This window comes from Stegodyphus dumicola, chromosome 4, assembly GCF_044657685.1.
Source record: "Stegodyphus dumicola isolate Sdum_Otavi_A_Nest chromosome 4, ASM4465768v1".
NCBI classification, from domain to species: domain Eukaryota; kingdom Metazoa; phylum Arthropoda; class Arachnida; order Araneae; family Eresidae; genus Stegodyphus; species Stegodyphus dumicola.
Window position 1 is genome coordinate 96,012,975 of NC_140771.1, and position 24,347 is coordinate 96,037,321.

Sequence of the window (24,347 nt, forward strand, 5' to 3'; positions counted from 1 at the left end):
TAATATGCTATAGCAAGCTGAATAAACTTTTGATCCTTTGGGAAGCTTCATATGTTCATCACCTCAGCGAAATTCAGTCATTTCTTTGTGAGCTCTTATAAAGCTTGCAGATTTGAATTTTTTTTTTTTTTTTTTCTTTTAGTTTCATTTAGTATTTGCACTTGACTTGTGGTGCACTGCTGGTGTAAAGTCACTTTCACCTGTATTTTACCTATCCAAACTAATACAAGTGGCCTGATAGGTTTGTAAGGTCATTTGTATTAGTTTTGTATCACTTGTATTATTGGCCTGATAGGCCAATACAGGGTTTGTAAGGTCCTTAAAAGCCCTTATGTTTTTTGAAATTAATTTTTGTTCCCTAAAAGTTCTTAATTTTGGCCAAAATCAGGAGAAGGTCCTTAATTTTTAACCATGTGAAATTTCTGTCTGTTTTTACAACTGCCATGTTGAGTCGGGATCAGCATTTTTTAGGAATATTTTTGGCGATTCGCTTTTAAATATGGTCATCTTTTGAATAGGTTCATGGTTTAAAGTTTGTTCCAATTTTTAATATAAATCATGGGATACTTGATTTTCTGGGCAAGAAGTGAAACATGAGCATTTCAAACTTATTTCATTTTTTCTAATGAAGAGTGCTTTATACAACTTTTCACTTTTGAGGATGTGGATTCTTTTATTAGACAATTCTAAATTTGGTGACATATCAGCATTTTGGCTATTTTAAGATCAGTTTCTATAGAAAATTTTTAATTCAGAGATTTGGGATTTTTTTTCAAATATTCATTGCATTCATAAATTTTATTAAATTGATGGTAATATATTGAAATTGTATGTAAGAAATAACATTGAAACAAATCATTTTTATTTTTCTCTGTCATATTATAAAGTGACATTGCTTTCCGTTTTGGCTACTTATTATACAATATTTTGAATCTGAAAATAAGCAAGGTAATAAATGATATAAAGAACAATTTTTAGTGAAAACAAAATACTATGTAATTAGTTAAAAGTGTCTTGCTTTTAATTTTTTTCATGATAAGAGTTTTTCCTGTGTAATTGTCCCAGAGTATTTAGAATACTCAGAACATGCATGTTTTCTGAGTAAAATTAGTTTTACAATCTTTTCCCAACTTTTTTTTTTTTTTTTCTTTGCAAAATATGTTTAGCTTTTTCCTGTTACAGAATTGGTAGAGGTAATTTTTCTTTAGGATTTTAGACATTGCAACTTGGAAAGTTTAGAAGGATTTGAAAACAAGTTTTAAATCCCATGATTCTAGAAGATTCCCAAAAAATGTGGCAAAATGAAAAAGATCTTCATGGTATTAACACATAATGCATGTATTTTACAGAAAGTTTATGATGAATTCCGTACTGTTTGGAGAATTTTTGGTAGAACACTGAAAACATAATATCTGAATGTTTTAAACATGTTTATCTTCCCTTTGTTTTCTCATCACTAGACGCAAGCGTGGAAAATATCAAAAATGATTCTAATCTTATCACATGGACAGGCATTTACAGAAAGGAATTTTTCTATTAATAAAGAAATTGAAAACTGATAATTTAAAAGATTCATCTTATATGTCTTAATACATCCTACACAGGGCTGGTGCTGGACATTTTCGCATTTGATGCAATCTCTGTGAATCCAAAATTTTGCTGTTTAGTGCTTTCCTAAATTCGGCTTCCAGTAGTCCTAAATTCTAAAAGTTTTGCCATTTCTAGATTCTGTTGCTCAGTGTGTCACTAAATTCTAAAAATTCTGCCACACCAACTCTGTAACCAGTCCTTACCGTATATCATTTCATATTACTAAATAAAATTAGCAGTTTTTTCTATACATTCTAAATACATTAACTTTTAGAATATAGAAGTATTTAATCAAATCCAAAAATTCTGAAATGAAGGGGAAATGTATTGAAGAAAGAAACTGAATACATAAAGAGAAAAAATAAATCTGTAGTATGGTTCTAGATCCAGGAAATATGGCTACAAATAGTAAAGAAAGTGACAGAGAAGTTATTAACAACGAAAAAATTTTGATTGACCAGTTAGAATTCTTGACGCAGCCAAATTACAGAACTTGGAACAATGGAACTTTGACTCTACAAAAAAAATTATGACTGTCTACATAATTAAAGAGAAAGTATTAGCATAAAGAATGAAGCAACTTAAACAACTTATATTGAAAGAAATGTTTAATAAAGTAAAGAAAGCATATTAAGCTTTTTTTGTTGTTGTTGTTGTTGTAAATTTTAATACCCGTTAGATCATAAATGCTTCATTATTTCATAAATCACAAACTCATATTTTTTATTTTATAATTTCTACATGGCATCGTACTAGATTTAAACTGATGATCTAATATCCGGAACTGCCGAAGTCCCAACAAGTCCGGATCTCAGACTTTGTACTGTAGAGTATAAAAGTAATTAATATCAGAATATCTTGAAGTGACAATTAATTCCAATATTCCAATAGTAACTTCTAACCAGCATGAAACATTTTCATGCTGATTAGAATTTACGGAAAAAAATATGCAGATCAGATTTTAACAAAACAAGTTATGTTTCTTTCAGTTATTCCTCCCAGTTGCAATTTTCTGATACATGACAATAAAATTACAAAATATACCTAATTTACACAAGTTTGTATATCATTTTGAGGTAAAATATAAGGAAGAGATATCAAACCAAATTTAAATTATACGTTCAGTGGGGTACATGAAAGTTCTGGCAGCTGGAAATAAGAATTGGTGATGCTGCTGTAATATTGCTTACAAGTGATCATCTTAGTTTAGGACTGAACTATTTTAAATGTATAAGAAATTTGGAAACACTAACAGTTAAATTTTGTAATGGAAAATTTCTATAAATTGCAAACTTCTTGGCAGAAAACTATGTTATCGTAATTAGGATATGTGGAATGTGTATGCAGATCTCGTTTTGCTGGAGTATTTTATTTTGTCCATCTTATTCATCAAATCATACAGGGAAAACATAGATTAGCTTGAGAGAAGGTTTTATTTATTTGACTACTTTACTTCTCCCAGGATTCTTTTCTTTTAGGACATACGTGCAATGCATCTTTGTAGATTCAACAGTTGTTCTATGTTGTTTCCCCTCCCTCCAATCGCAGGCATCTCGCTGGTTAGTTCATCATGAAATCCACTAAACAGTCATTTCTTTTAATCTAATTCAGTGTTGCATTAATTTAAATTTGATAAGTGGAACACTTTTTAATGTTCACTTTTATCATGGAACTCCTGGTTTGCTTCTGTAGCATGGTTTTTAATGAAACATTCTCTGAATGGATTATTTACAACAAAAATAACAATTTTTTCAAATAATATTCATTTTCTTTAAAAAGTAATTTCAAAATTAGCCCAAAAGCTCTTAAATAGTTTGAAATAATATATTCCAATAGCTCCTTAAATTAATTTAAGGAGGTTTTTATTTTCTCAGATACACTTAATATTAGGTTTATAGGATGAAAGGTGAATTCTCATGTCATATTCGGCATCAAGTCAGTTGCAGTATTTATTTTTTATCAAGGCATACAGCTGAGCTTCTTTTTCAGCTGCAAATGATAAAAGTACTAACCCAACTCTTTGACAAGTTAGAATATGCATTCTTTAAACTGCACCAGATTTCCACTAATGGCATTAATTTAAATTGTTCTTGCAACGATGAATCAGATGTCATTTAAATAAAAATTCCGTTTTTTTTTTTCTGCTGATATGGTTGAAGGTCACCTATTGACAATAAATGGTTATATTTGATATATCTTTGAAACGTAGCATCAACACAGACTGAGCGTCAGTGCGTTTATTGTTACTATTCGGTAAGTAATCTTCACTGTGACTTTGAAGTTGCAAGTAATTTTGTGTTTATTTGCATTATGTTTTTGTAAATTCATTAACACTGAATTTTATGAAAGTTAATGATCTTTCAGGCAATTCCTTCAATAAATGTCTCTCCTATTTCATCCCTTTCCTCTTCTGAAATGTGTTTTATTGTTTGGAAGCAGTCAAATTACTTGGAGTGCTGACAGATTGTCCAAAATTCTTTTTCTTGAAAGCAAGAATTTTTTCGGAGCTGTAAATAAATTTACTTGTTTGCCATAATGTTCAACTTTTAAATTTTAATGAGATGTTCATTTATCTCTGTAATAATATCGCTTAAATAGGCAATTTTAAGCGGCCTCTTTCTATTAGATAATTGACTTTTCAATTCAAAATTGCATTTGGAATGAAAGCTTGCACCTTTTCCCTTAGCTCAAAATTATGGTTTGGTATCTTTCTTCGAGATAACCATCTGTCTTCAGTATGTAAAGAGATGTGTGTACACTTCCCACGTCTTCACATATTATTTTGAATGAAGAATTAAGTGATCAAAATTATATGAAGTTAATGACTATCAAGCCTTATCAAGAGCAGTCTTGTAACTGAGGTTATAACGTTTTTGAAGCAAATGCCATCCAGTACATAATGCAGTAATTACTAGAACAGATTTTGGCAATAATATTTATGAGCTGTACAGACCCAGTAATTATGCCACTCATGGACTTTGCTCCATTGGTACAGATACCAGTACAGTGGTCCCATGATATCTATGTGTGTAATCATTGGAAAATAAATGTTTGTCTATTGTACTGGTTGGATTTCCTTATAATTTATGTTTAGATTCTTGAGGTATTTTGATTTTGAATGTTAATCTCATGGAAAAGAATGTGTTATGTGATGTTATAATAACCAAGAAAGTTCATCAAAAAATTTAAATAGAAAACTCTCAATCAATTTATGTTTTGTAAGACACTCATCAGGGAGTGACTAATATCCTGGCTCCTCGCTGTACCCTTTTATAATCAAATAAACGCGACTCTTCTGTATCTTTAAAACTGAGCATGTCCCTGTATTTCTAGATTTGTGGGATTTCCCATGTGTAGCGATCAGTAGAAAAATGAGCCAGAGAATCATCAATAGTGGGATTTGGGGGATTCCTCAGCATATTTACTGTAGAATACTAAAAATTGTCCCAGTGGAGCAGTCACAACTCGGGACGTTGTACTTACTTTTGAATTTGCATCGACTATCCGAATTAGGAAGTTGAAGTGAAGATTAGTTCTTATTCTGCTTTTTAAACTTTTTAGCAACATTTTTTTTTTTTTTTTTAGTTATTTTTTTGGACGAAGTGCATAAGTTTTGTTTGCTGAACCCTTGAACGATCTGCATGGAACCCCAGGGTTCCGTGGAACACAGTTTAAGAAATGCAGATCTAATTCTTTAGTGAAAAATGAAAACACTTTTTTCCCTAAAATATTGCATGCTCTAATTTTTTTAGTTATGTATTAAATATGTACATTCTTCCATACCTTTAAAACTGCTATTTAAATGAAATTAGAGAATACAAGAAAAATTGAAAATTCTTGTTTCTCTGCCACTTGATTAAAAAGCACTAATATGCAGGGCCTTTTCAAAAAGGAAGGAATAAAAAAAATAATACGCTATTCAGCATGTATGACTGATGGTTGTTAGAAAGAAGAAACAAAATTTTTGCACAAAAAGCTAAGAAAATGCAATAGGTTTAGTTTTAAGTAAACTTTTTTTTTTTTTTTTAAATCTTTCTTTCAGTTTTAATTCAAGTGATTTATTTCATGTTATAGATTGATTATGTGTATTTAGAAAGTTGCTTTGGTGTATTCCATGATCAAAATATAATCTTTCAGCATATGCTCAAAATTACTTAGCCCTTTGCTTGAAGAATTTTGAAATAACCATTTGGTTCTAATTTGATACATTGTAGCATGTTAATTGAGGAAGCACGTTTTTTTCCCCTTGCGAATGGCTCCAAACAAGATTTGTCAACAGTGTATAGTACTTTGTTATTATGTAGAAGCTTCTTTCTCAAGTTGTTCTTAAGAGGAAGTTGTGTGGTTCACAGTCAAAGAAATACCACAACAGCCCAATGCAAAAGCACTCTTTGTGTGTGACTAGAGAAAAAATGAAAGCAATAAATTTTGTGAATGACACACTTTCCCACTAACGTTTTCATAAGTATTAAGGGCATATATTTATTACATGTAACCATTGGATGTTTTCTGTTAGAGGATAACATGTGCTAAAATATTTTCTGTAGAAAGACATATGTGCCAACTTGAAGTCTATTGTAGTGCCAATCTTTATTATATTCTCATTTATATAAATTCATTCACTGTATAAAGATTAAAAAGAACTTTTTTGAAAAACCTCAGTTAACATTATCACCTATTAACAACTGTTGAATTAAATGTATCATTCTTGTCTGTTATAACAGTGTTCATGCTTGTAAAGTAAATATTGTCAATAAAAAGTTTTTAAAATGTGTCATTTTGTTTTATTTTGTTATATGTTGAAATAATTAATCTAAGAAATATATTTTTAAGATTTAGAAAAATTTTACCAAATTCTGCTGTGTGCTTTTCTGTTAATGAAAAAGACCCCAAATGTTTTTATTGAAAAATTGTCTTTTTGTTTTAAACAATTTTTATCTTTCAATTTACATATATAAGTACAAAATTTGATAAATATTTAAAATATAGATTTTAATGTGTGAATTAATAACTAATAAAGAGCTAGTATGAATTTATGGGTCCATTTGTATTTGTACATACTACTAAAAGACATTGCATATTTCATACAGATGTATGTGTTTCTAAGCTTTAAAAATATTTCTTACTGTAATTTGATATATTTAAGGCATTATAATATTTCAAATCCTTACAGGTTTGAATTTATTGGATTTTCAAATGTTGGGAATGCATATTGCTCCATGGTAATGTGTTAAAATCTTTTAAAATTTCTCTCTGATTGTCTATGTTATGGATGATCTTTCTATTATGTTTAAGTTTTTTTTTTTTTTTTTTTTCTTATTTCTTTATTTGGTATTCATGTGTGTGTATGCATAGACTTGTATGCGATTGTGATTTGCAATAGTCCCTTAGCTCTCATTTTTAATTTTGTTATTTCTCTAAAAATCCTAAAAATAGTAACATATTCATTATAAGTCTGCATTCGTTATGCATCATTTCAAGATTAATCACTGTCAAATTGATTCTTATATAACCTCCATGATATAGGCATTTATGTATTGGCTACACATTCATGATGTAGGCTTTTATGTAATGACGAATCATGTCAGATTTGGGGAAAGAAATAAGTAAATAAATTTAATTAAAAGAAATAAAGCAGAACTCTAGTAACTTTTATATTGTAATCTGAGCATTTCTTTTTCAGCTTCTCTGTCCTACTCATGCACAGTTTCATCTTAATGTTTCCTGGTTTATCTTACATTTTATTCTCATTCGTATGTTTCCATATTAACACTATTTTCATTCTTTTTGCCTACAGATTTTTATGGATTGTAACTCTGGGTGAGGGATATTCACATTAAAATTCTTCTCAGGAACTTTTTAATTAATTATTTTATCTTGCCTTATATCTTATCCTTATGTAAATTTTAAAAAAATCTATTATGTTTTGAAATTTATTTTCATGTTTTGTTTATATATGAATATCATATTTACACACATATTTCCCCCTAGCATTTTAGTTCCATGTTCTGAAAATTTTAATATTCCCATTATTTTCCTCTTTCTCCGTGCATTCAGAGAATGAACCCCCTAAATTTTAAAATGATTTCATCCATATAATGATCATTTTCATCTTACTAACAAAAACTTTCACAAATGCATAACTTTTTCCTTCTAATTGAACTTAATGCCTGCCTAATGCAACCACTGAACAATCTCAGCAAAGCAAACACAGACTGATATTTAGTCTAAGATTTTACTGGGTCAGCTGTACATTAACCTTCTCTAATTGTTTTTGGATAATTTAAGGTCTAAGGATTAGCAGAGACAACAGTAAGAATGGGTGAGATATAAGTTATAGGGAAGTAGAAGTAAAGATATCTGATTAGATATTGTAATGTTAATATATTTTTCTCTGAATGTAGGTTTCATTTAAAGAAATAATATTGTGATAACCTGTAGTTTTTTCATGACTGCTTTTCATTTTATATATTCTTTTGTAACCACGTCCTTTGAAAATTAAATTATTTGCATAATTTTCGTTTTTTGATTTTGGTATGATAAGATTGTAGTAAAAGGGGGGATCCATGAGGGAATATGGTATATAAATATGGTGTGTATACATAGATACATAATATATATGTGTATGTGTGTTAAGAGTCAAAGTTTGCTGTAATGAACCTCAAGGTGTTGAAAGTTTGACTCATTGCATCTGTTAGTTCTCCCTACTTAAAATCACACAAAAGGGGATTATTCTGTAAAAAAAATAAAAAAAATAAAAACTGATTGATGAATGACAAAAGAATTGATTAACACTGTTGTCACATCTACCAAAAGATATTAATATCATATTTTTCAGTGATTATGTCAAGGTTAATTATAATTATTATTTTATACAATATTTGCATTTGTCTTCATTCTTTTTTTAATTTCACCATACAATAATTGCACCCAATAAAGCATGAAAGTTGTGTGTCAGATCTTCCTTCAAAATGAGTAACTTCCTCTAAAATACTTGTTTATGTCTGTTAATAATCATTTTCATGAGACAATATTATCTAATACCTTTGTGAACTGGTTTTCAGAGAGTTAGGTATCAATTCCTGCTGTAAATAACCTTTCTTTAAAATACCGATAAAAGTGGGTTGTGAAGATAAAAGTAACATAAAGGTGTGTTTGATATCCTAATAGCCTAAACATGAGGATTTTAAGGATTAGTAATTCTAGAAAAATAATATGAAGAAGACAAAAATGCCATTAAACAAATTCATTATGTATGGTTTATTTATAATCTGGGGCTCATCATACAAAATAACATTAAGTGTACAGGAAACTGAAGGTGGCAAAAATGTTTGTTTGTTGTATATGAGAGTTTTTTTATAAACTATAACAGGTTTGACTTTATGTGTATATGTGTGTGCATGTTTAAAATAAGGAAAAATACATAAAGCAAACTTCTGATTTCAGTTGTAAATAGGCACTTATATTCTTTATTTTAATTTGGCTCCTTTCTGTCGCCCTGCAGCCCTAAAAATTGCTGGTGCTTATAATATATCAATCTAAACTGTGTTATTTCAAATTAATCCACATCATATAATCTTACATAGTGCTGCAATGCAGGTACATTTAGCCAATAAGTAAAGAAGATTTCAAATGAAATTGAAATATTTTGTGTGTTAATGATGCATTAATCAGAATATGTGTCTCAAGAATTATTTTGTCCAGAAATCATTTGTGTTGAATCTACGGTCAATTAGTCTGCAAGCCCCATCCTTCTACTCTCCAGTTATACATTCTGTATAGCGGCACCATCTACAACCATAAGCCATAATTAAAATTATTTGTATCTTCCCTCACAGTCCTAAATTATTAGGTAAAGAAAGAAAACAAAATGAAAATGGAAGTTAACATAAAATATATGAAATGCACATGAAAATGCAGTAATATAAAATAGTAAAGATTTAAATTTGCTTCTTTATATCAAAAATTCGCATTCTCTTTATGCATTTCCTTGAAGCACTGAAAAGGAAAGATAGTGTACATGCATTTAAAATTGCACTAGAAACTCAATTGTGTGTATATATGAAACACTGATTTGGTTGTGTAGATTGAAGACATTAGCAATAGAAGAAGTGTGTTGAAACAGTACCGGCCAGGGTCTACTATGTACCAACATATTGAATCTTAGCTTTATATCAATGTGCCTGAACTGAAAGTACTATTATTTTCAGATAGCAGCTATTCTGCATGGACATCTTTCCGGTGGCTAGATTTGTTTTTTATATGGTATTTAAGAACTAGCTTTTCTTACAGCATCCTTTACAAAAGCATACTTCTGAAAGATATAACCATTGATTCTTTTGTTTAACTTAAATAAATTACCTAATCAAAGCACAACAAAATTTAAGGTTTTTCTGCTTTCATTCAAAAGAAAAGTTATGCTGGGAAGGAAAGATTTACCTGAAGTATAGAAAGTGTATTAAAAGGAAATGAAACTTTTATACTGTGTGCACAGAACGTGTAAAAACTGGGATTAAGCTAAAGAAGTATTAAAGACTTATGGTTAAACCTTGATTCATGAATTTGTTCCTGAAGGCCGTTTTTCACCTGAAATGTTTCTGAATGCTTTTCTTTTTATTTGAAACTGAGGCTGTTTTCTTATAGGAATTAATGCATTCTTATAGGAATAAATGCAATTAATTTGTTCCTGTACTACAAGTGATTGTTTCTGTAAACTTCGCTTATGTATAGTCCAGGTATTAATTAACTTTGTGCACAAGTCCATAACCCCAAAGTAATAGAAATCATTAAATGTAAAGCAAAAAACAGATAAAATAAAGGAGAAAATAATTTAATTTTACTGTACCTGTCTGAAAAGTATAGCATAAGTGGAAAATGATAAAATTCTCTTCCACAATAACACCAGGTAACTAACTGTCTTTAGAACACATCTTTTATTATTTATTTGTTTCCAAATATTGCTTAATTCTGCTTGAGACTCGGTGGACCTCTGTTTCAAACAAAATTTGTCCAATGTGATTTATTGTAACCTATGATCTAAAATGTTTTGAAAGTGAAACATGGCATTGTCCTTGAAAACTGTACCGTGTAGGTTGCTACTACTTTATCAGCATGATTTGTTGGGTGTACAAATAAGTTTTGAGGGATTTACATAAGTAAAGTGCCAGCATTTCCTTCTAAAAATCAGTCTGTTTCATTTCGCTAAAGTGAAAATAACAACTTTTCTACCAACAAAACAAAATTTGCTGGAAGTGCTTCTTTTTTGTTTTAATGTGAAGAAAACTGCAGCTGATGGGCGTCGACTGCTGTGTGAAGCACATGGGAAACATGCTAAAAACATGTGAGTACTGGCTCTGGTGCCTTAAAAGTGGCGATTTTGACAGCGACAAAAAATGCAAAGGAAGACCACTAAAGTTTGAAGACTCTGAGTCAAAGGGGTCATTGGACCAAGATTCATGCCCGATCACTGGAGACTGTTACAAACAACAGTTGATGCAACTGAGCTGAACATTGAAGCTCAAATGCCCTCCAGTATGTCAAAAGACATGACAAAGTGATCTTTCAGCACAACAACGCTCGCCCACATGCTACAACAGTCGTCAAGGAAACTTTGGAGGCATTTCAATGGGATGTCCTACTCCACCCACCGTATTCACCAGACATTGCTCCTACTGACTTTCACTTGTTCTCATCGATGACTCATGACTTGGCCGAGAAGCACTTCACTTCATACGAAGAAGCCAAAAATTGGGTCGGTTCATGCATCACCTAAAAAGATGAGGATTTTTTAAACACCGAATTCGTATGCTACCTGAAAGATGGGAAAAAGTCGTAGCTAACAATGGACAATACTTTGAATAAAATACATACTTCCAATTTTTCTGAATAAAGCTTTAAAGTTACAAAAAAAAAAAAAAAAGGACTTCAAAACTTATTTGTACACCCAATAGTTTTATGAAAACTTTGCGTTTTATACCCCGTTTTGCACAAATTTTGTGAAATAGAGAATTAGGATATCTTTTCTCCCTCTTCTTCTGAAGACATTTCCTACAATTTACATCTGTTGCTGCTTTTTAAATTATTGTAGTTCTTGTTAGGGACACATTATCATGGATAACAAAAAATATCCCAAATGTTGAATGGTCAGAGTTTCTGTGTGCATCTCAGTCTAGCCGTTATTTTCTCCAGGCCTGTACATTACTTGCTTTCAAGTTTTGTTAATAAGAGTTGAGGAATAGAAAATATTAAAATATTTCCCGAGTGTTAGTTACGTAGCATGGGTTTCCGAGACACTTTTGGATATTATATGCTGCTGATGTGAGTGTTCTTAGCACATGAAACCTTTTATCATCTGAGACATTTTATGTTTAGATCATTTGTTTGTCAATCAAGCTGTTTATGAAGTGAGAAATCACAATCCATATTTCCACTTTATTACATTTTAGTAAAATTCACTGGCAAGTAGAGCTCTATAAACAGTGCATTAGTGTTTTGATATTAAGCCAAAATGTTATTTCTATTTAGTTGGCAATAATCAGATTGACTGTACAATTTAACTTTTGAGTTTTCTTTTTTATATTTAGGAAGTATTGTCATGGTGCAATTTTGAAGATGACAACTCCAGAAATAATGAGCAATTTATCCAAATCTTCTAGAGAAAATCCTAAACAATGTAAGAAATTTGTTACTGTTAATGTAAAATGCTTTATTTAATTTTTTTTTATATTATAACATTTATATATATATTTTTATATTATATTATTTATATTATAAAATTTCTTAATGCATAGGCAAAATACAGCTCTTGCAGAGACTTGCTTGGGATATTCGTAAAATTGAAGACATAATAGATTATTGGCAATCTGAACAGCAAGAAGGCAAACGGTATGTATGATTGTGTTTCTTTAAATATAACCTATAGCCCAGATGTATATTTTTTAAGCAGAACTGGCTTTCTGGTATATTTGCAAAAATGGATAGTTTCACAGAGATAATGAAGTAAAAGAGTCATTGCATCCAAAATAAGAAAAAGTAGTATGGCTACCACTATTAGTTGTTCATTATTTAAATCAAGTTCCTCTGACTATTTTGGGTTTTCTCCAAAATTGTAACTTTTTTCCCTTAAATTTGTCATAACCTAAATTGCATGGTAATAATGTAGTTAATCGTAAGTTCATTTCCTTGAGAAGTAGGTAGGCTGCATATGGTTTTTATAGTTTTTCCTGTCTCTAACATGAGTACAAACTAATTCCCTTTGAAAAATTCTTGTGAGGGCATTTCTTAGGCAGATATATTGTGCAGCCAAAAATGACTGGGTACCTTTCCACTCCAAGTGAACTTGCACTTTATAATGTCAATGTACATAATCAATGTTATGCAAATGAAATCACAAATACTTTCATTCATAACCTCATTACAAATACTGCAAACAGGTGTGACTCATAAAGAAGAAAACATATTAATTCAACATCAATGTTTACTTCTCTATGAGACATTATAGTTCCATTATTTATTGTTTGGATTTGTTAGCACATATTTAAATTTTCTTCTCATTGTCTATGTTCAAATCTGTTTTTTCTTCTTTAATTCATATTTTTGAAATATCTATGTAATTGCCTTTATATTTGGTTTTATGGTATTTTTCCCTTACAGAAAAGGAGTTGTTGCTACTTTTGTTCAAACTGAAAGTGGCTTAACACGAATATATCCTCCCAGGTTTGTAACCCAGATATATGTATAAAACCTAAGTATTTAATATTTTTCCCTTTTTATGTAATATGAATTACAGTTATGTTTAAAATGTATGAAAAATTTCAAAAATATTAATAAATTTTGCAAGCTTTGCAATTAATGCATGCTTCAGGGATAACTTTTCATATTTTTCTATTTTTTCTGAACATGTTATGAAGCCTATATTTTAAAATTGATTAATATATTACAAAATCATGTAATAGTATGAATTTGATATTAAATTCCATATTATTTCAGCATTTTTTTAAACCAAATGTGCAGATTTAAAAATCTGTCATGCTTGTGTTCAGAAATAATGGCATATTATATTCTGATTCAGATTTCCTGTTATGAAACTAGTTACCTCAATACAAGGCTCTCAAACTCAGATTGTATGAGGGCCAAAGTCACTAGGTGGCTGATATGCTGGATTTAACAGAATTAAAATAATAATAATAATAATAACTAACTACATTTTAAATTTCACAAAATGTTTATCAGAACAAAATATAAACAATGATAATGTTAATGCAAAGGAAAAAATTTTAAGTTATATTTACTTTTGGTTTAAATTTTAAAATTTGGTATGTGCAAGAAGTTTCTGTTGGTTATGCTTTGCATTTCAAACTTCGAGTTAAATATTGCATTTTAAGATTGACATTTATTTCAAATTGCAAGTGCATTGAATTAACCACTAAATAACTTATTGGAAAGAAATAAATGAAGTTTCCAGAGAAAACTTGAGAATAAATAATAACAGTAAAATTTCTTTCTTTCTTATCATTAAATTTTTCTCTGACACATGTAGAAAACATACATATGTACATAAATAATTGTATCTATTTCTTACTAAAATTGATACTCGATGGCATTGTGATTCTGATAGTTTGTAGCATTGGATAAAATGTAGTAGAAACTATCTTTATAGAAAAAATATATAAAGATAATAGATGCTTACTTGTCAATTGAGTTCTTTTCTTAGACTGATTAAATTTCAATTGAAAAAAAAGTCTGTTCATATAATAAAGTGCTTCCTAATTCCATATTCCTAATTCCAATTTCCATATTCTTAAGATTTTCCATTTGAAATAATAAGTCAGGATTTAAAATGTAGAAAATGTAGAGTTTTTTTTTTTTTTTTTTTTTTGTTTTTGTTTGTTTGTTTGTTTGTTTGTTCTAGTTGTATTACAATTTAGTCTTTTCAAAATTTATTTTTCCCTTACAGCTTTTTATTAAGGGTATTTAAATGGTCAGTTAACAAAAAGTGCTAAATAACAGTCATATGAATCTTGGCATGTGAATGTGCAGTGAGGAATCCCCAACCTATTCATTTCATTTGTTTCCTCTTCAATAGTGACTGTGCACATAAGTCCTGTCACTATCACTGTCAAACAATAAGCACTATTTCCAATAATTCCATAACTGAAATGTATTTGTTGGCTGTGTAAAATTGCTTTGGGTACTGCTAGTTTGAGTGAGTTTGATCCAGGTGATCTTTTTTTAAATTAACAGTTTAAAAACTTGGATACAGTAATTTAATTTATCCTGCAAATCTTTTTTCTTCCTTAATGTGCATGCCCTGATAGTCAATAAAATTTTTAATCTAAAAATAGTTTGAATTTAAAATGTTTGAAATAGAGTTACATGAAAGTATCTATCTCTCTCTCTTCTTTATTAACAATTGTACCCTCTTTTACAGTGATAGTATGGGAGTTTCAATTCATTCATAGATACATTTTTTATATGATAGTGTTTTGTGGGAGGGGTTATGCCGAATGCTAATTTCATCATATCAGAAATACTAAAAGCTTCTTTAGAACATGAATGCTAGTTTGCTTCACACTATAAAAAATTATTTACGAATATAGATATTGGCACAAATACCATTTAATATAATAATGGATTTTAAAATTATTAGTGAATTTTTGTTTGCATGGATTGGATTTATTGCAAAAGAAGTGGAGCATGCTTTGAAAATTTTGCTGTTCATTCAACATATCCAGATTTTTTTTTTTTTTTTTTTTTTTTTTTTTTTTTTTCAGTGAAGTACATTACCTGGGAAATCAAACCAATCCATCTAGATCACTGATATTTCAAAGAGCATTTTATGGAGATGATTATGTTTTCTTACCTCCTAAAGATGAATGTAAGTTGTTTTAGTCATTAACATGAAACTGAAAGAAGCTTTCATAATATTGTAATTTATTGTAACAAAGTAGTTCCCCCCTTCTACCTTCTGTTTGTAATTAGTTTGCATGTTAAGAAAGTCTTCAAGTAAAGGATTTGTTTGTGTTTATTTTCTTCTCCTTCATAATTGTACTTCATTCCCCTTAAAAATATATGAAAAAGGAAGAGAATTAAAAAAATAATTTGATTTTTAATTTTCATGTCTTTTTTGTGTCTAAGTTATAACGAACAAAATCCCAGTACTAACATCCCATTAAAAATGTATGTGTAAATGAATTATATTCTTATTAATTATCATAATTTTATATTATAAATTTGTGTAATTTAGTTTTATATTAATTTTATGTATTTATTTTACATCTTTATTTTTGCAATATATTTTATATGTGTAAGGGATTATAAAAGGTAATTAATGATCAAAATTCAAGATATCAGATCACAAAAGTTGTGCAACATAACATTTGAAAATATAGAAATTAGCACATGTATAAAATGAACAAATCGAAGGTGCCATCAGGAAAACACCCGACCACACAGTGCTTGCATCTGCCAACGTGCTCTACAAGATATACAGATGCTTTCCTGGCCACCGTACTCTCCTGACCTGTCACCAATCGAACATGTGTGGGATGTGATCGGACGCTGTTTGCAGACTGTGTCTCTGGTTCAGAAGACGAACTGTGGCAAATGGTTGAAAGGGAATAGAGAGCCATTCCTCAGGACACCATCTGCACTCTTATTGACTCTATGCCAAGGCGTGTTTCTTCGTACATCGCTGTCCACGGTGGTCCTACATCCTACTGAGCTGACGCCGTTCTCACTCTGTATTCTGACTATCATTTCAAATTAAAGATTACTTATTGCTGCTTGCTGTCTCTGTCTTTTTTCCAAATTTCATCACTTTCTGACCACTCCTTCTTGGTGTTGCATTTTCAATGTCGAGCAGTGTATGTTGTGGCATGCTGAGTGAGACAATAAACATCTGTAGAGGCTTGGCTAGGTTTTACTGTATGATTGATTACACACATAGAAAAGGTTGATTTTAAATAATAAACATTTAATTGCAACAATTACCATGTAACTACTCATTAAATTAACATTGCATCGGAGGATAAATCCAACCAAGCGCAACAACAACAGAGCATTAAGAAGTCTTTTTAGCACATCCTGAAATTCTCCATTACAGTTACAGCTAGAGATTCGGGCACGTGGTTGCCAAGTAACAAAAACAAGTTCCTTTAGTATCACCACAATTAAATCTGTTAAATCATCCTATGTCTTTATTGCAAAATTGTAGTTTCTTTCTTTTTTTTCCCCTTTGGGTGCTTTTGCTTTTAGTGTTTTTGATTTGTAATAATGTACATTTTGGATATAAAATTGTGAAATTTATTTTATGGAGGATTTTCAGGGATACTGGAGCTGTTGTCTGTTCTTTTATGAAGAACACAAGTTTAATGCTTTAAAACTTCGATAATATTGAAACTTTTCACACCTTTGGACTCTGGACATTGCGTTAATGAAATCTAGAATGGAATTTGTGAGAATACAATTTTTGCTTACAGTTTCTACATTTTACACAATGGGAGTGTTCCTGAGATTCTTTTGAAATTCAAAGCTAAATATTTTTATGACTAAATGTAACTTATATTGGAATATATATTATTAGCAACATTATGTTAATTTTATTTCCAAATGTATGTTTTGCCCACAGTAATCAAATACATAAGCATTAAAAGCTCATAAACTTTTCTGTAATCTTCAGCATTAGCGGAGTTCTATCTTGATCATTCTCAATAACATTAAAAGTAATTATGATTAGGTAAAACAAATTTATTGTTGTGATTGCCTTTAAAACAACTAAATGTGTCTTTGAATTATAAATTACATTGTAATTATGTAATCAGTTTTACAATCTCTAATTGTACAAAAGATGTAATGAGGGGCTATGACCACTTTATAATAACCATTTTCTTCAATTCTGAATGCTGTGCGCTAAATCTTTGATAAATTCATAGTTTATTATGTTTAATTTTCATTTAATTACTCCTAAACTCTAGAACAGCTATTGAATTCATTATAATTAATCAAATTATCAGCATAGGTATTTTTATTTAGTAAATGATTTGGTAACATTTTTCTGATTAAATATTAGCAACCTATCTTTTATTTTTTGAATGGCTAAAATCCTTGTTTGCTATATGTATTTATTTCATTACCTTTACATAAATGAGTAAGATAATTTTTTAAAAAAACATTCTTGGTTATCTCATTGTATTTTTACCTTTACATAAATGAGTAAGATAATTTTTTAAAAAAACATTCTTGGTTATCTCATTGTATTTTGCTGTAAGTAAAAGTATTCATTCTCACTTAATTTGCTAATTCACTCAATATGTTTGATCAAAAAAATTGTTCTGTTTAGCTATGGAAACTCAGGGAAACTAAAAGTTTAGTTCCTTTTTGTAACCCTGCATGAATATGTTAAGACATCTGGATCTTAACAATATGTTTATTTATAGTTTGTAGATATTTATAACATTTGAAATTTAATTATGCAACCTATGTATATGTAAAATAACCAGCATTTAAGAAGCTATAAATTGCTGTATTGGTAATTTTTGGCTAAATGTGAATGAAAACTGGAATAAAAATATATTGTACTGCTTATTTTTATTTGATTCTTTGAAAAATAAAAGAAATTTAATGAATGCTTTGAAAATGTTATTTTTTATATGCAATGGTGTGAGATTATATTTTGACATTTTATACATCTTAGTGTTTGTTTATAGTGTAATAATAAAACATAAGTCAAATATATGAAGACATAGTTTTAAGGGTGGTTAAAACTAGAGTCTTGATAGATAGCTATGTGTTCCAATTTTGTTTTAAGTTTTATATTGGCATATTTGCAAGAATGTTTGAAAAAATCATTATGTTTATGATACAATGGTACTTTGTTGATTCTGTACTAAAATATATCTCTTGCTTACAGTTTCTACAATTTTTTTAATTTTTGTAGATGATCCAGTTTCTAATGAAAGTGAAGCTGTAATTACTGTAGTGAAAAGTATTTCTTTTGTTCGCCATGGCATTTCATATAAACCTGCTGGTATGCTTATTTTTTAATATCATCTTTTATTGTAGCTATTTAAATTAACCTTTCACATCTATGTCTTTAATTTCATTGCTAGTTTATTAAAACAATTAATGTATAAATATTATGAGGATTTTAGTACATGTTTACAATTTTTAATTTTTTATTTATTTGTTTATTAAACAGTAGTAAAATTCTTTTCTTATTATGACCTGAAAGCAAGCATAATAGTTATTGCATGTGAAGGTATAATTATTACTTATGAAAAACTTTCATTATAGCAGGTATCCCATTTACCAGAGACCCCTGTAAACATTCCTCTTACTGTTAAAGAGAAATCTTTAAATTCAGAGTAGAATGAAAAGGGGTAGAATATTCAAATCGAGCTTTATATTTCATGAATATCGCGCATAGTGGGATGTGTCCGGATCAGTGACATATATTGCCATAAAGGCACATAAGTGCAATCATGATAAATAGGATCTGAAAGGGAATAGCAGTGAGTGGAGGTAAAGGGGAGTATGAGGATCATTAAATGACCCAACATCGCAAATAAGGAAAGGCTGGAGTGTGTATGAAAAGGAAGGTCAATAAGTGTAGTAATATATAACTGGCAGTAGTTTAAAGTAAGAAAATTTTCGTGTAGTGTAAAATAATATAATGCAAAACAAGTGCAATGAAAGACAAAACAAATGCAAAAGTAATAATGGAAGGAGAATGTGAAAAATGACTAGGTGATAGAAAGATTAGTCTTTTTGTGGTGCACGGCAAATGGCCTAAGATCATAGTCCTCTTCAAGTACTTTATAGTTGAAGAGATTAAAGGAATTTAAGTATTCACATCCAAGTGCTTTATTGAAGAATTTTGTGTTTGTCTTGTTAAAATAGGTTTCGATAGTGTCAAGTCTGAGATCTTCATGAAGTGTGACATTTCTGACATAGTAATGTGTATTAGTGATAATGTGTAGGAAGTGATTTTGAAGATTTTGTAACTTCAGGAGATCATTTTTTGTAACAGAGATCCATGCAGATGAAGCATAAACTAAAATTGGTCTGATAATGGTGTAAACAAGACATTTTTTCCTGAGATCCACACTTGAGTGTTTTCCAACAACTGGAATCAGACTACTGATAACCTTGTTTGCTTTATTTTTAATCTTGTTAATATGATCATTCCATTTTAATTTAGAATTAAAAGTTATTTCTTAATATTTGGCAGTCTTGACTAAAGGAACAGTTTCTTTGAATAGTGTAAGCTGACAAGTAGGGTTAGTCTGGGATTTTTTATATAATGATATGTAATTCTTAAAAGAGTGAGTTTCATTTTCTTACTTGAAAAAATTGCTCCTCGACACTTTTGCCTTTGATCATATTAAAATAATGCAGACTTGTTAAAACAACTAAACTAGGAAGAACAAGTGTACCATAATTTTCTAATTATACTAAAATGATAAAATGAAACTTGCTGATAAAACTAAAATGAAATTTGTATAACATACATTTAAGGTCTGAAAATGAAATTAATTAACTTACATGTTTGCCAGCTGTGTAACTGTTAAAATGAATATTAATTATATGATTATTTAAATGAATATTAATATATTAAAATGTGGATTAATTAATTATGCCATAACTGTCTTCCTATTCAGAATGGAATTTGGAATTCAAACCAGGATGTGAAGAATGGAGTTGAAAAGAGAGAGCATAGGCAGGGACATGTTGAGTGCTATCTTTAGAATACAGAAGGGGGGGGAAGTGGCATGTGTTGTAGCTGAAATTTGTTGAGTGAAAACGTTTTCTGGTAGAATTTGTTATACAACTAACTAAACAAAAGAAATTAATTAATTTCTGGCTATTTCTCTTTTTGAAAAGTTATAAAAGTAAAGTACAAGAGATCTTTACTGCTCATATGCCCACATTTCATATTTTAAATGAAACAAAGGCATTTGAATTTGTCGCAGTCTTCTGCTTGCACAAAAAGTACATTTCATTGATCTAAAAGAGTGATCTTCCAATTTTGTTGACTCACAGAACCCTTAGAACTGTTAGATTTTTTCTGGGAACTCCATTCTTATAAAAATATACCTTCAAGTAATATTTCAAGTAAAGCAATATGTTATAGATACTTTATGTAAAGACAATTAAAGAAAGTATTCTTTATTTAAAAATGTAACATAATTTTAATGTAATTTACTCATTAATAGCATTAATTCAGGCTGCAGGCACCTATCCATGCATTATAGTTGATGACAGAGGTGCAATTACATTTATATATATATACTGCAATAAAGATAGACTTATTGATGTTATCTGCAGCTGCATTTCATATTTTGCATTTAATCTGTTTCTATAATTTGTTTTTGATGCCACATATATTGAGGAAGATTTTTAACTTAAATACTTTTTCCCGAATGTCATTAAAATGTTTATAGCTGTGTGAGAAACATTTGGGTATTCTGCATGAATGTGCAGCCAAAAAACTGATTAATTTTCACTAGTCAGCTAGTGTGAGTGCTGTATAATTTCATTTTGAATTTTTATTTTGATTCCTGGATCCTTGGGTTTCTGTGGAACACAGTTTGAAAAGCGGTGATGTAAAGCATGGTTTTGTTTTAGACAGTAAGATATATGTGTAGCAGATCAGTTCAATGGTGATAAGATATGGTATAATCTGCTCTACCTCCTTATCTCTTACCAAAATGACAACTGCGTTATGTACTCTTTCAAAGTAGCAATAAGGCAGCTAAACAAATTACATAGTATATTTCATAAATCAACATTCATTTGGATGTAAGAATGCCATCTTTGATTTCATCAGTAATGCCTTGGAATCTTGGATGATGTTTTCTTCTTTCTTAATGTTATGGTTATTTTGAAACTGTACTTTTTTTTCCCATTATCATTTTTTTTTTTAATTCATTCATAGCATTTTCATGACACTTAAATCTTTCTTTTGCACCTTTTTCCAGTTCATTGCACACTTTCTTGAAAATTAAAAGATAGGAAAGAGAATTGTATTTTCTAATTTCATTCCACAACAATTTCAAGAATTCAGTATATTAATTTTAATGTTTTTCCTGTTAATTTCTCAGACCAGATCCTGTGCAATTTGTTCTCATATATGCCTGTCACTTGAAGACTTAAGTCTGTCATGCAAGCTTAAAATGCTTTCAGATAGCTTAAAATATAACACTTTGACAAATCAGAATAGTTAGTGGTTCATCAGGAACATCTCTGTACATACATGTCAAAGTATACCCATTCTGTTATGGCAAAATTTGCTAAAAAATTTTTTAAAATTAATCTCTAACAGAAGCCTGAAATATTTGCAGATAATTCAAAATATAGCTCTTTGACAAATCACCAATAGTTAGTGGTTCATCAGGAACATATCTGTACATGCATAGCTAAATGTCAAGTATATCCATTCTGTTGTCTCAAAATAATGAGCTAACAAATGTGTAATAGCTAAAAAAAAACATCATTCCAGCTCTTCATCATGATATTTAATAATAAATAAATAAACTGCATTCTGCATATGTTGAATTTGCCATCTTTTTCAGATTATATTTCTCTCCTTTGATAATTACTTATCAATTCTAATGAGGTAGTGACAGTGGTTGCACTGAGGGAGACTCCCTTTCATGGAGCCATGTGACTCCACCTAATGATTGATAACTGACTGTTTTGTGATTTATTCGGGTTGCATATTACTTACTGCATACAGAACTAAAACATGCTTATTATAAATCTATGAGAAGCTCTGTTAACAATACATAGCATACAAACTATTGTGAGTAAGAAGACATGCAAACAATTATTGTAAATAAGGTCATTGTCCTATTTGTGTGAGAATCTTGCTAGAGCATTCTGACATGTAACTTTGTATGAAACAATCCATAGGCTTAATTAGTCATGCCTTCTTAATTTTTGTGTACTATTATTAGTATTTTACACCTACTGATTCATTATAGTTGAAATGATCATCAAAGGAGCAATAGGATCATTAGGCTATCAGCCTCCCTGAAATTGAGAGGCTTTCAAACCAGGATGTGAAGATGATAGACACAGTGCATATCATCAAAATCTCCTGATGCTGGTCATAACCTTATGACTGTCATCTCACACCTCATAACAGCTCAAAGACTGTGATTTTTGAGTGACCGCACACATGAATTTCTTATGTTTGTGTGGTCTGACACATTTATATATCAACTCCTTTGCTCCAGTTATATAAAATTCCACTGTTATATCAAATGCATCCTTTATTTCAACAAATTACTTTTTTCCTCATAGTCGTAAAGCTAGATGTAGTTTTCTATTAACTTAAATTTCATCACACCAATTAGGTGAAAAAAATTTGTGTGTTGCTATTTGGAAATAATGCGTTCAATGATAATTTATCTCTCACTACTATTACTATTATTTGTACAGTTAAATTGCCTGCAGAGTTAAATTGGGAGATAACCACCCTAATGAATCCTGCTTACATGAAAGATTTTTAATTTCTGCACATAATTTGTAATAAACAATTCTTGCAGTACTACTTAAAAAACATTCAGGCCTCTGAAACAGATCAGATCAAGTTATTTCTAAATAAATTTATCAAATCAGTGGATACTTTTTATTATCGGTTAAACAAATAAAATTTCAGTTAACTTATTGATCATTAACTTACTGATCAATAAATTCTTAAGGGAACATTATTAAAGAATTTCACAGCTTTAAATAAATTCACAAAATGAAATTTACTGGTTATCATTGGGCTGAGAATAAATTTTTCCTGTTACAAATTGAATAATAATTGAATCTTACTTTGGAAAGTTTGACCCTCTCCCAAGAGGGACTCCTAAACAGTAGCAGAGATCTACATTGAGGAAACACAAACCGGAAAACGCATATTCTGCTAGATAAAAAGGAATTTTCTTGTAATTAATAATTAAATGACACCTGGAGGCTTATTTTCATCTGGAGGTGCCATCCAGTGGCTTCCTTGATCTATCATTCTCTTATTCATCCTCTGACTCTGGAGCCGTAGTGCCTCTCCTTTGACTACTCAGCTTCAAATTCCCCCTCTCTGATGAGGAGTCCTCCCACTTCAATTTCTAGCAAACCCCAAGGTGTTACCATCCTTTCCAGTGTTCAGTGGAGTATCAGCAACTCTCCCGATTTTCGACCGCTCTCCTGCCAACCCGATTTACAATATATTTCTCACGACTTTTTCTTATTCTCAATATTTCTCATGATTTTTATGGAACTTGGCTTAATACTTCATTATATGAACAACAAAAAAAAGTGATTTTGGACGTCTGAAAGCAACTGAATTTTCTCTAGATTATATCTAAAATAAAACCTTGTGAATCAGGTGAGAATTTCTGCTTTGTGAGTGACAGCATACGTATCCAGAAATGTCGTTCTCCAGTTCTCCAATGGGCATCGAGCTCCACTGCTTGTCCTCTGGCATATATTAGCCCATGAGCACAAAGCAAGCTCAAGCCGTCAGCCGTTATTTAGATGTTCTTTCATTATTTCATTCATCTTGTCCTGAGTTGTGTGAGTACACGTGCCTTTGGGAAATAGTTTTAGAAATTATCATCTTTTGTTATGTCTGCGAGAAAGGTGAAATACTCGTTTTAATCCTAGTATCCGGTGCACACGGGATTTGGCTGCTTTTGGCGACTTTATGATGAGCAGTAAAAACGGGACACATACGATGAGTAGTTAATGGGCCATTCAAAGAAAATATA

The 24,347-nt window shown here is 30.1% G+C and overlaps 1 protein-coding gene across 1 annotated transcript in view; it reads left to right on the forward strand.

Annotated features, from left to right (window-relative positions):
• The window catches only part of LOC118204800 (voltage-dependent calcium channel subunit alpha-2/delta-1-like), a 154,392-nt gene that overhangs the window by 74,432 nt on the left and 55,613 nt on the right, over positions 1–24,347 (forward strand). Inside the window, exons 23-28 of the mRNA XM_085815242.1 lie at positions 6,764–6,812; positions 12,174–12,262; positions 12,381–12,474; positions 13,243–13,305; positions 15,363–15,466; positions 18,527–18,616. Of these exons, the coding sequence (XP_085671368.1) occupies positions 6,764–6,812; positions 12,174–12,262; positions 12,381–12,474; positions 13,243–13,305; positions 15,363–15,466; positions 18,527–18,616 (489 nt within the window). The remainder of the gene's footprint in view (positions 1–6,763; positions 6,813–12,173; positions 12,263–12,380; positions 12,475–13,242; positions 13,306–15,362; positions 15,467–18,526; positions 18,617–24,347) is intronic.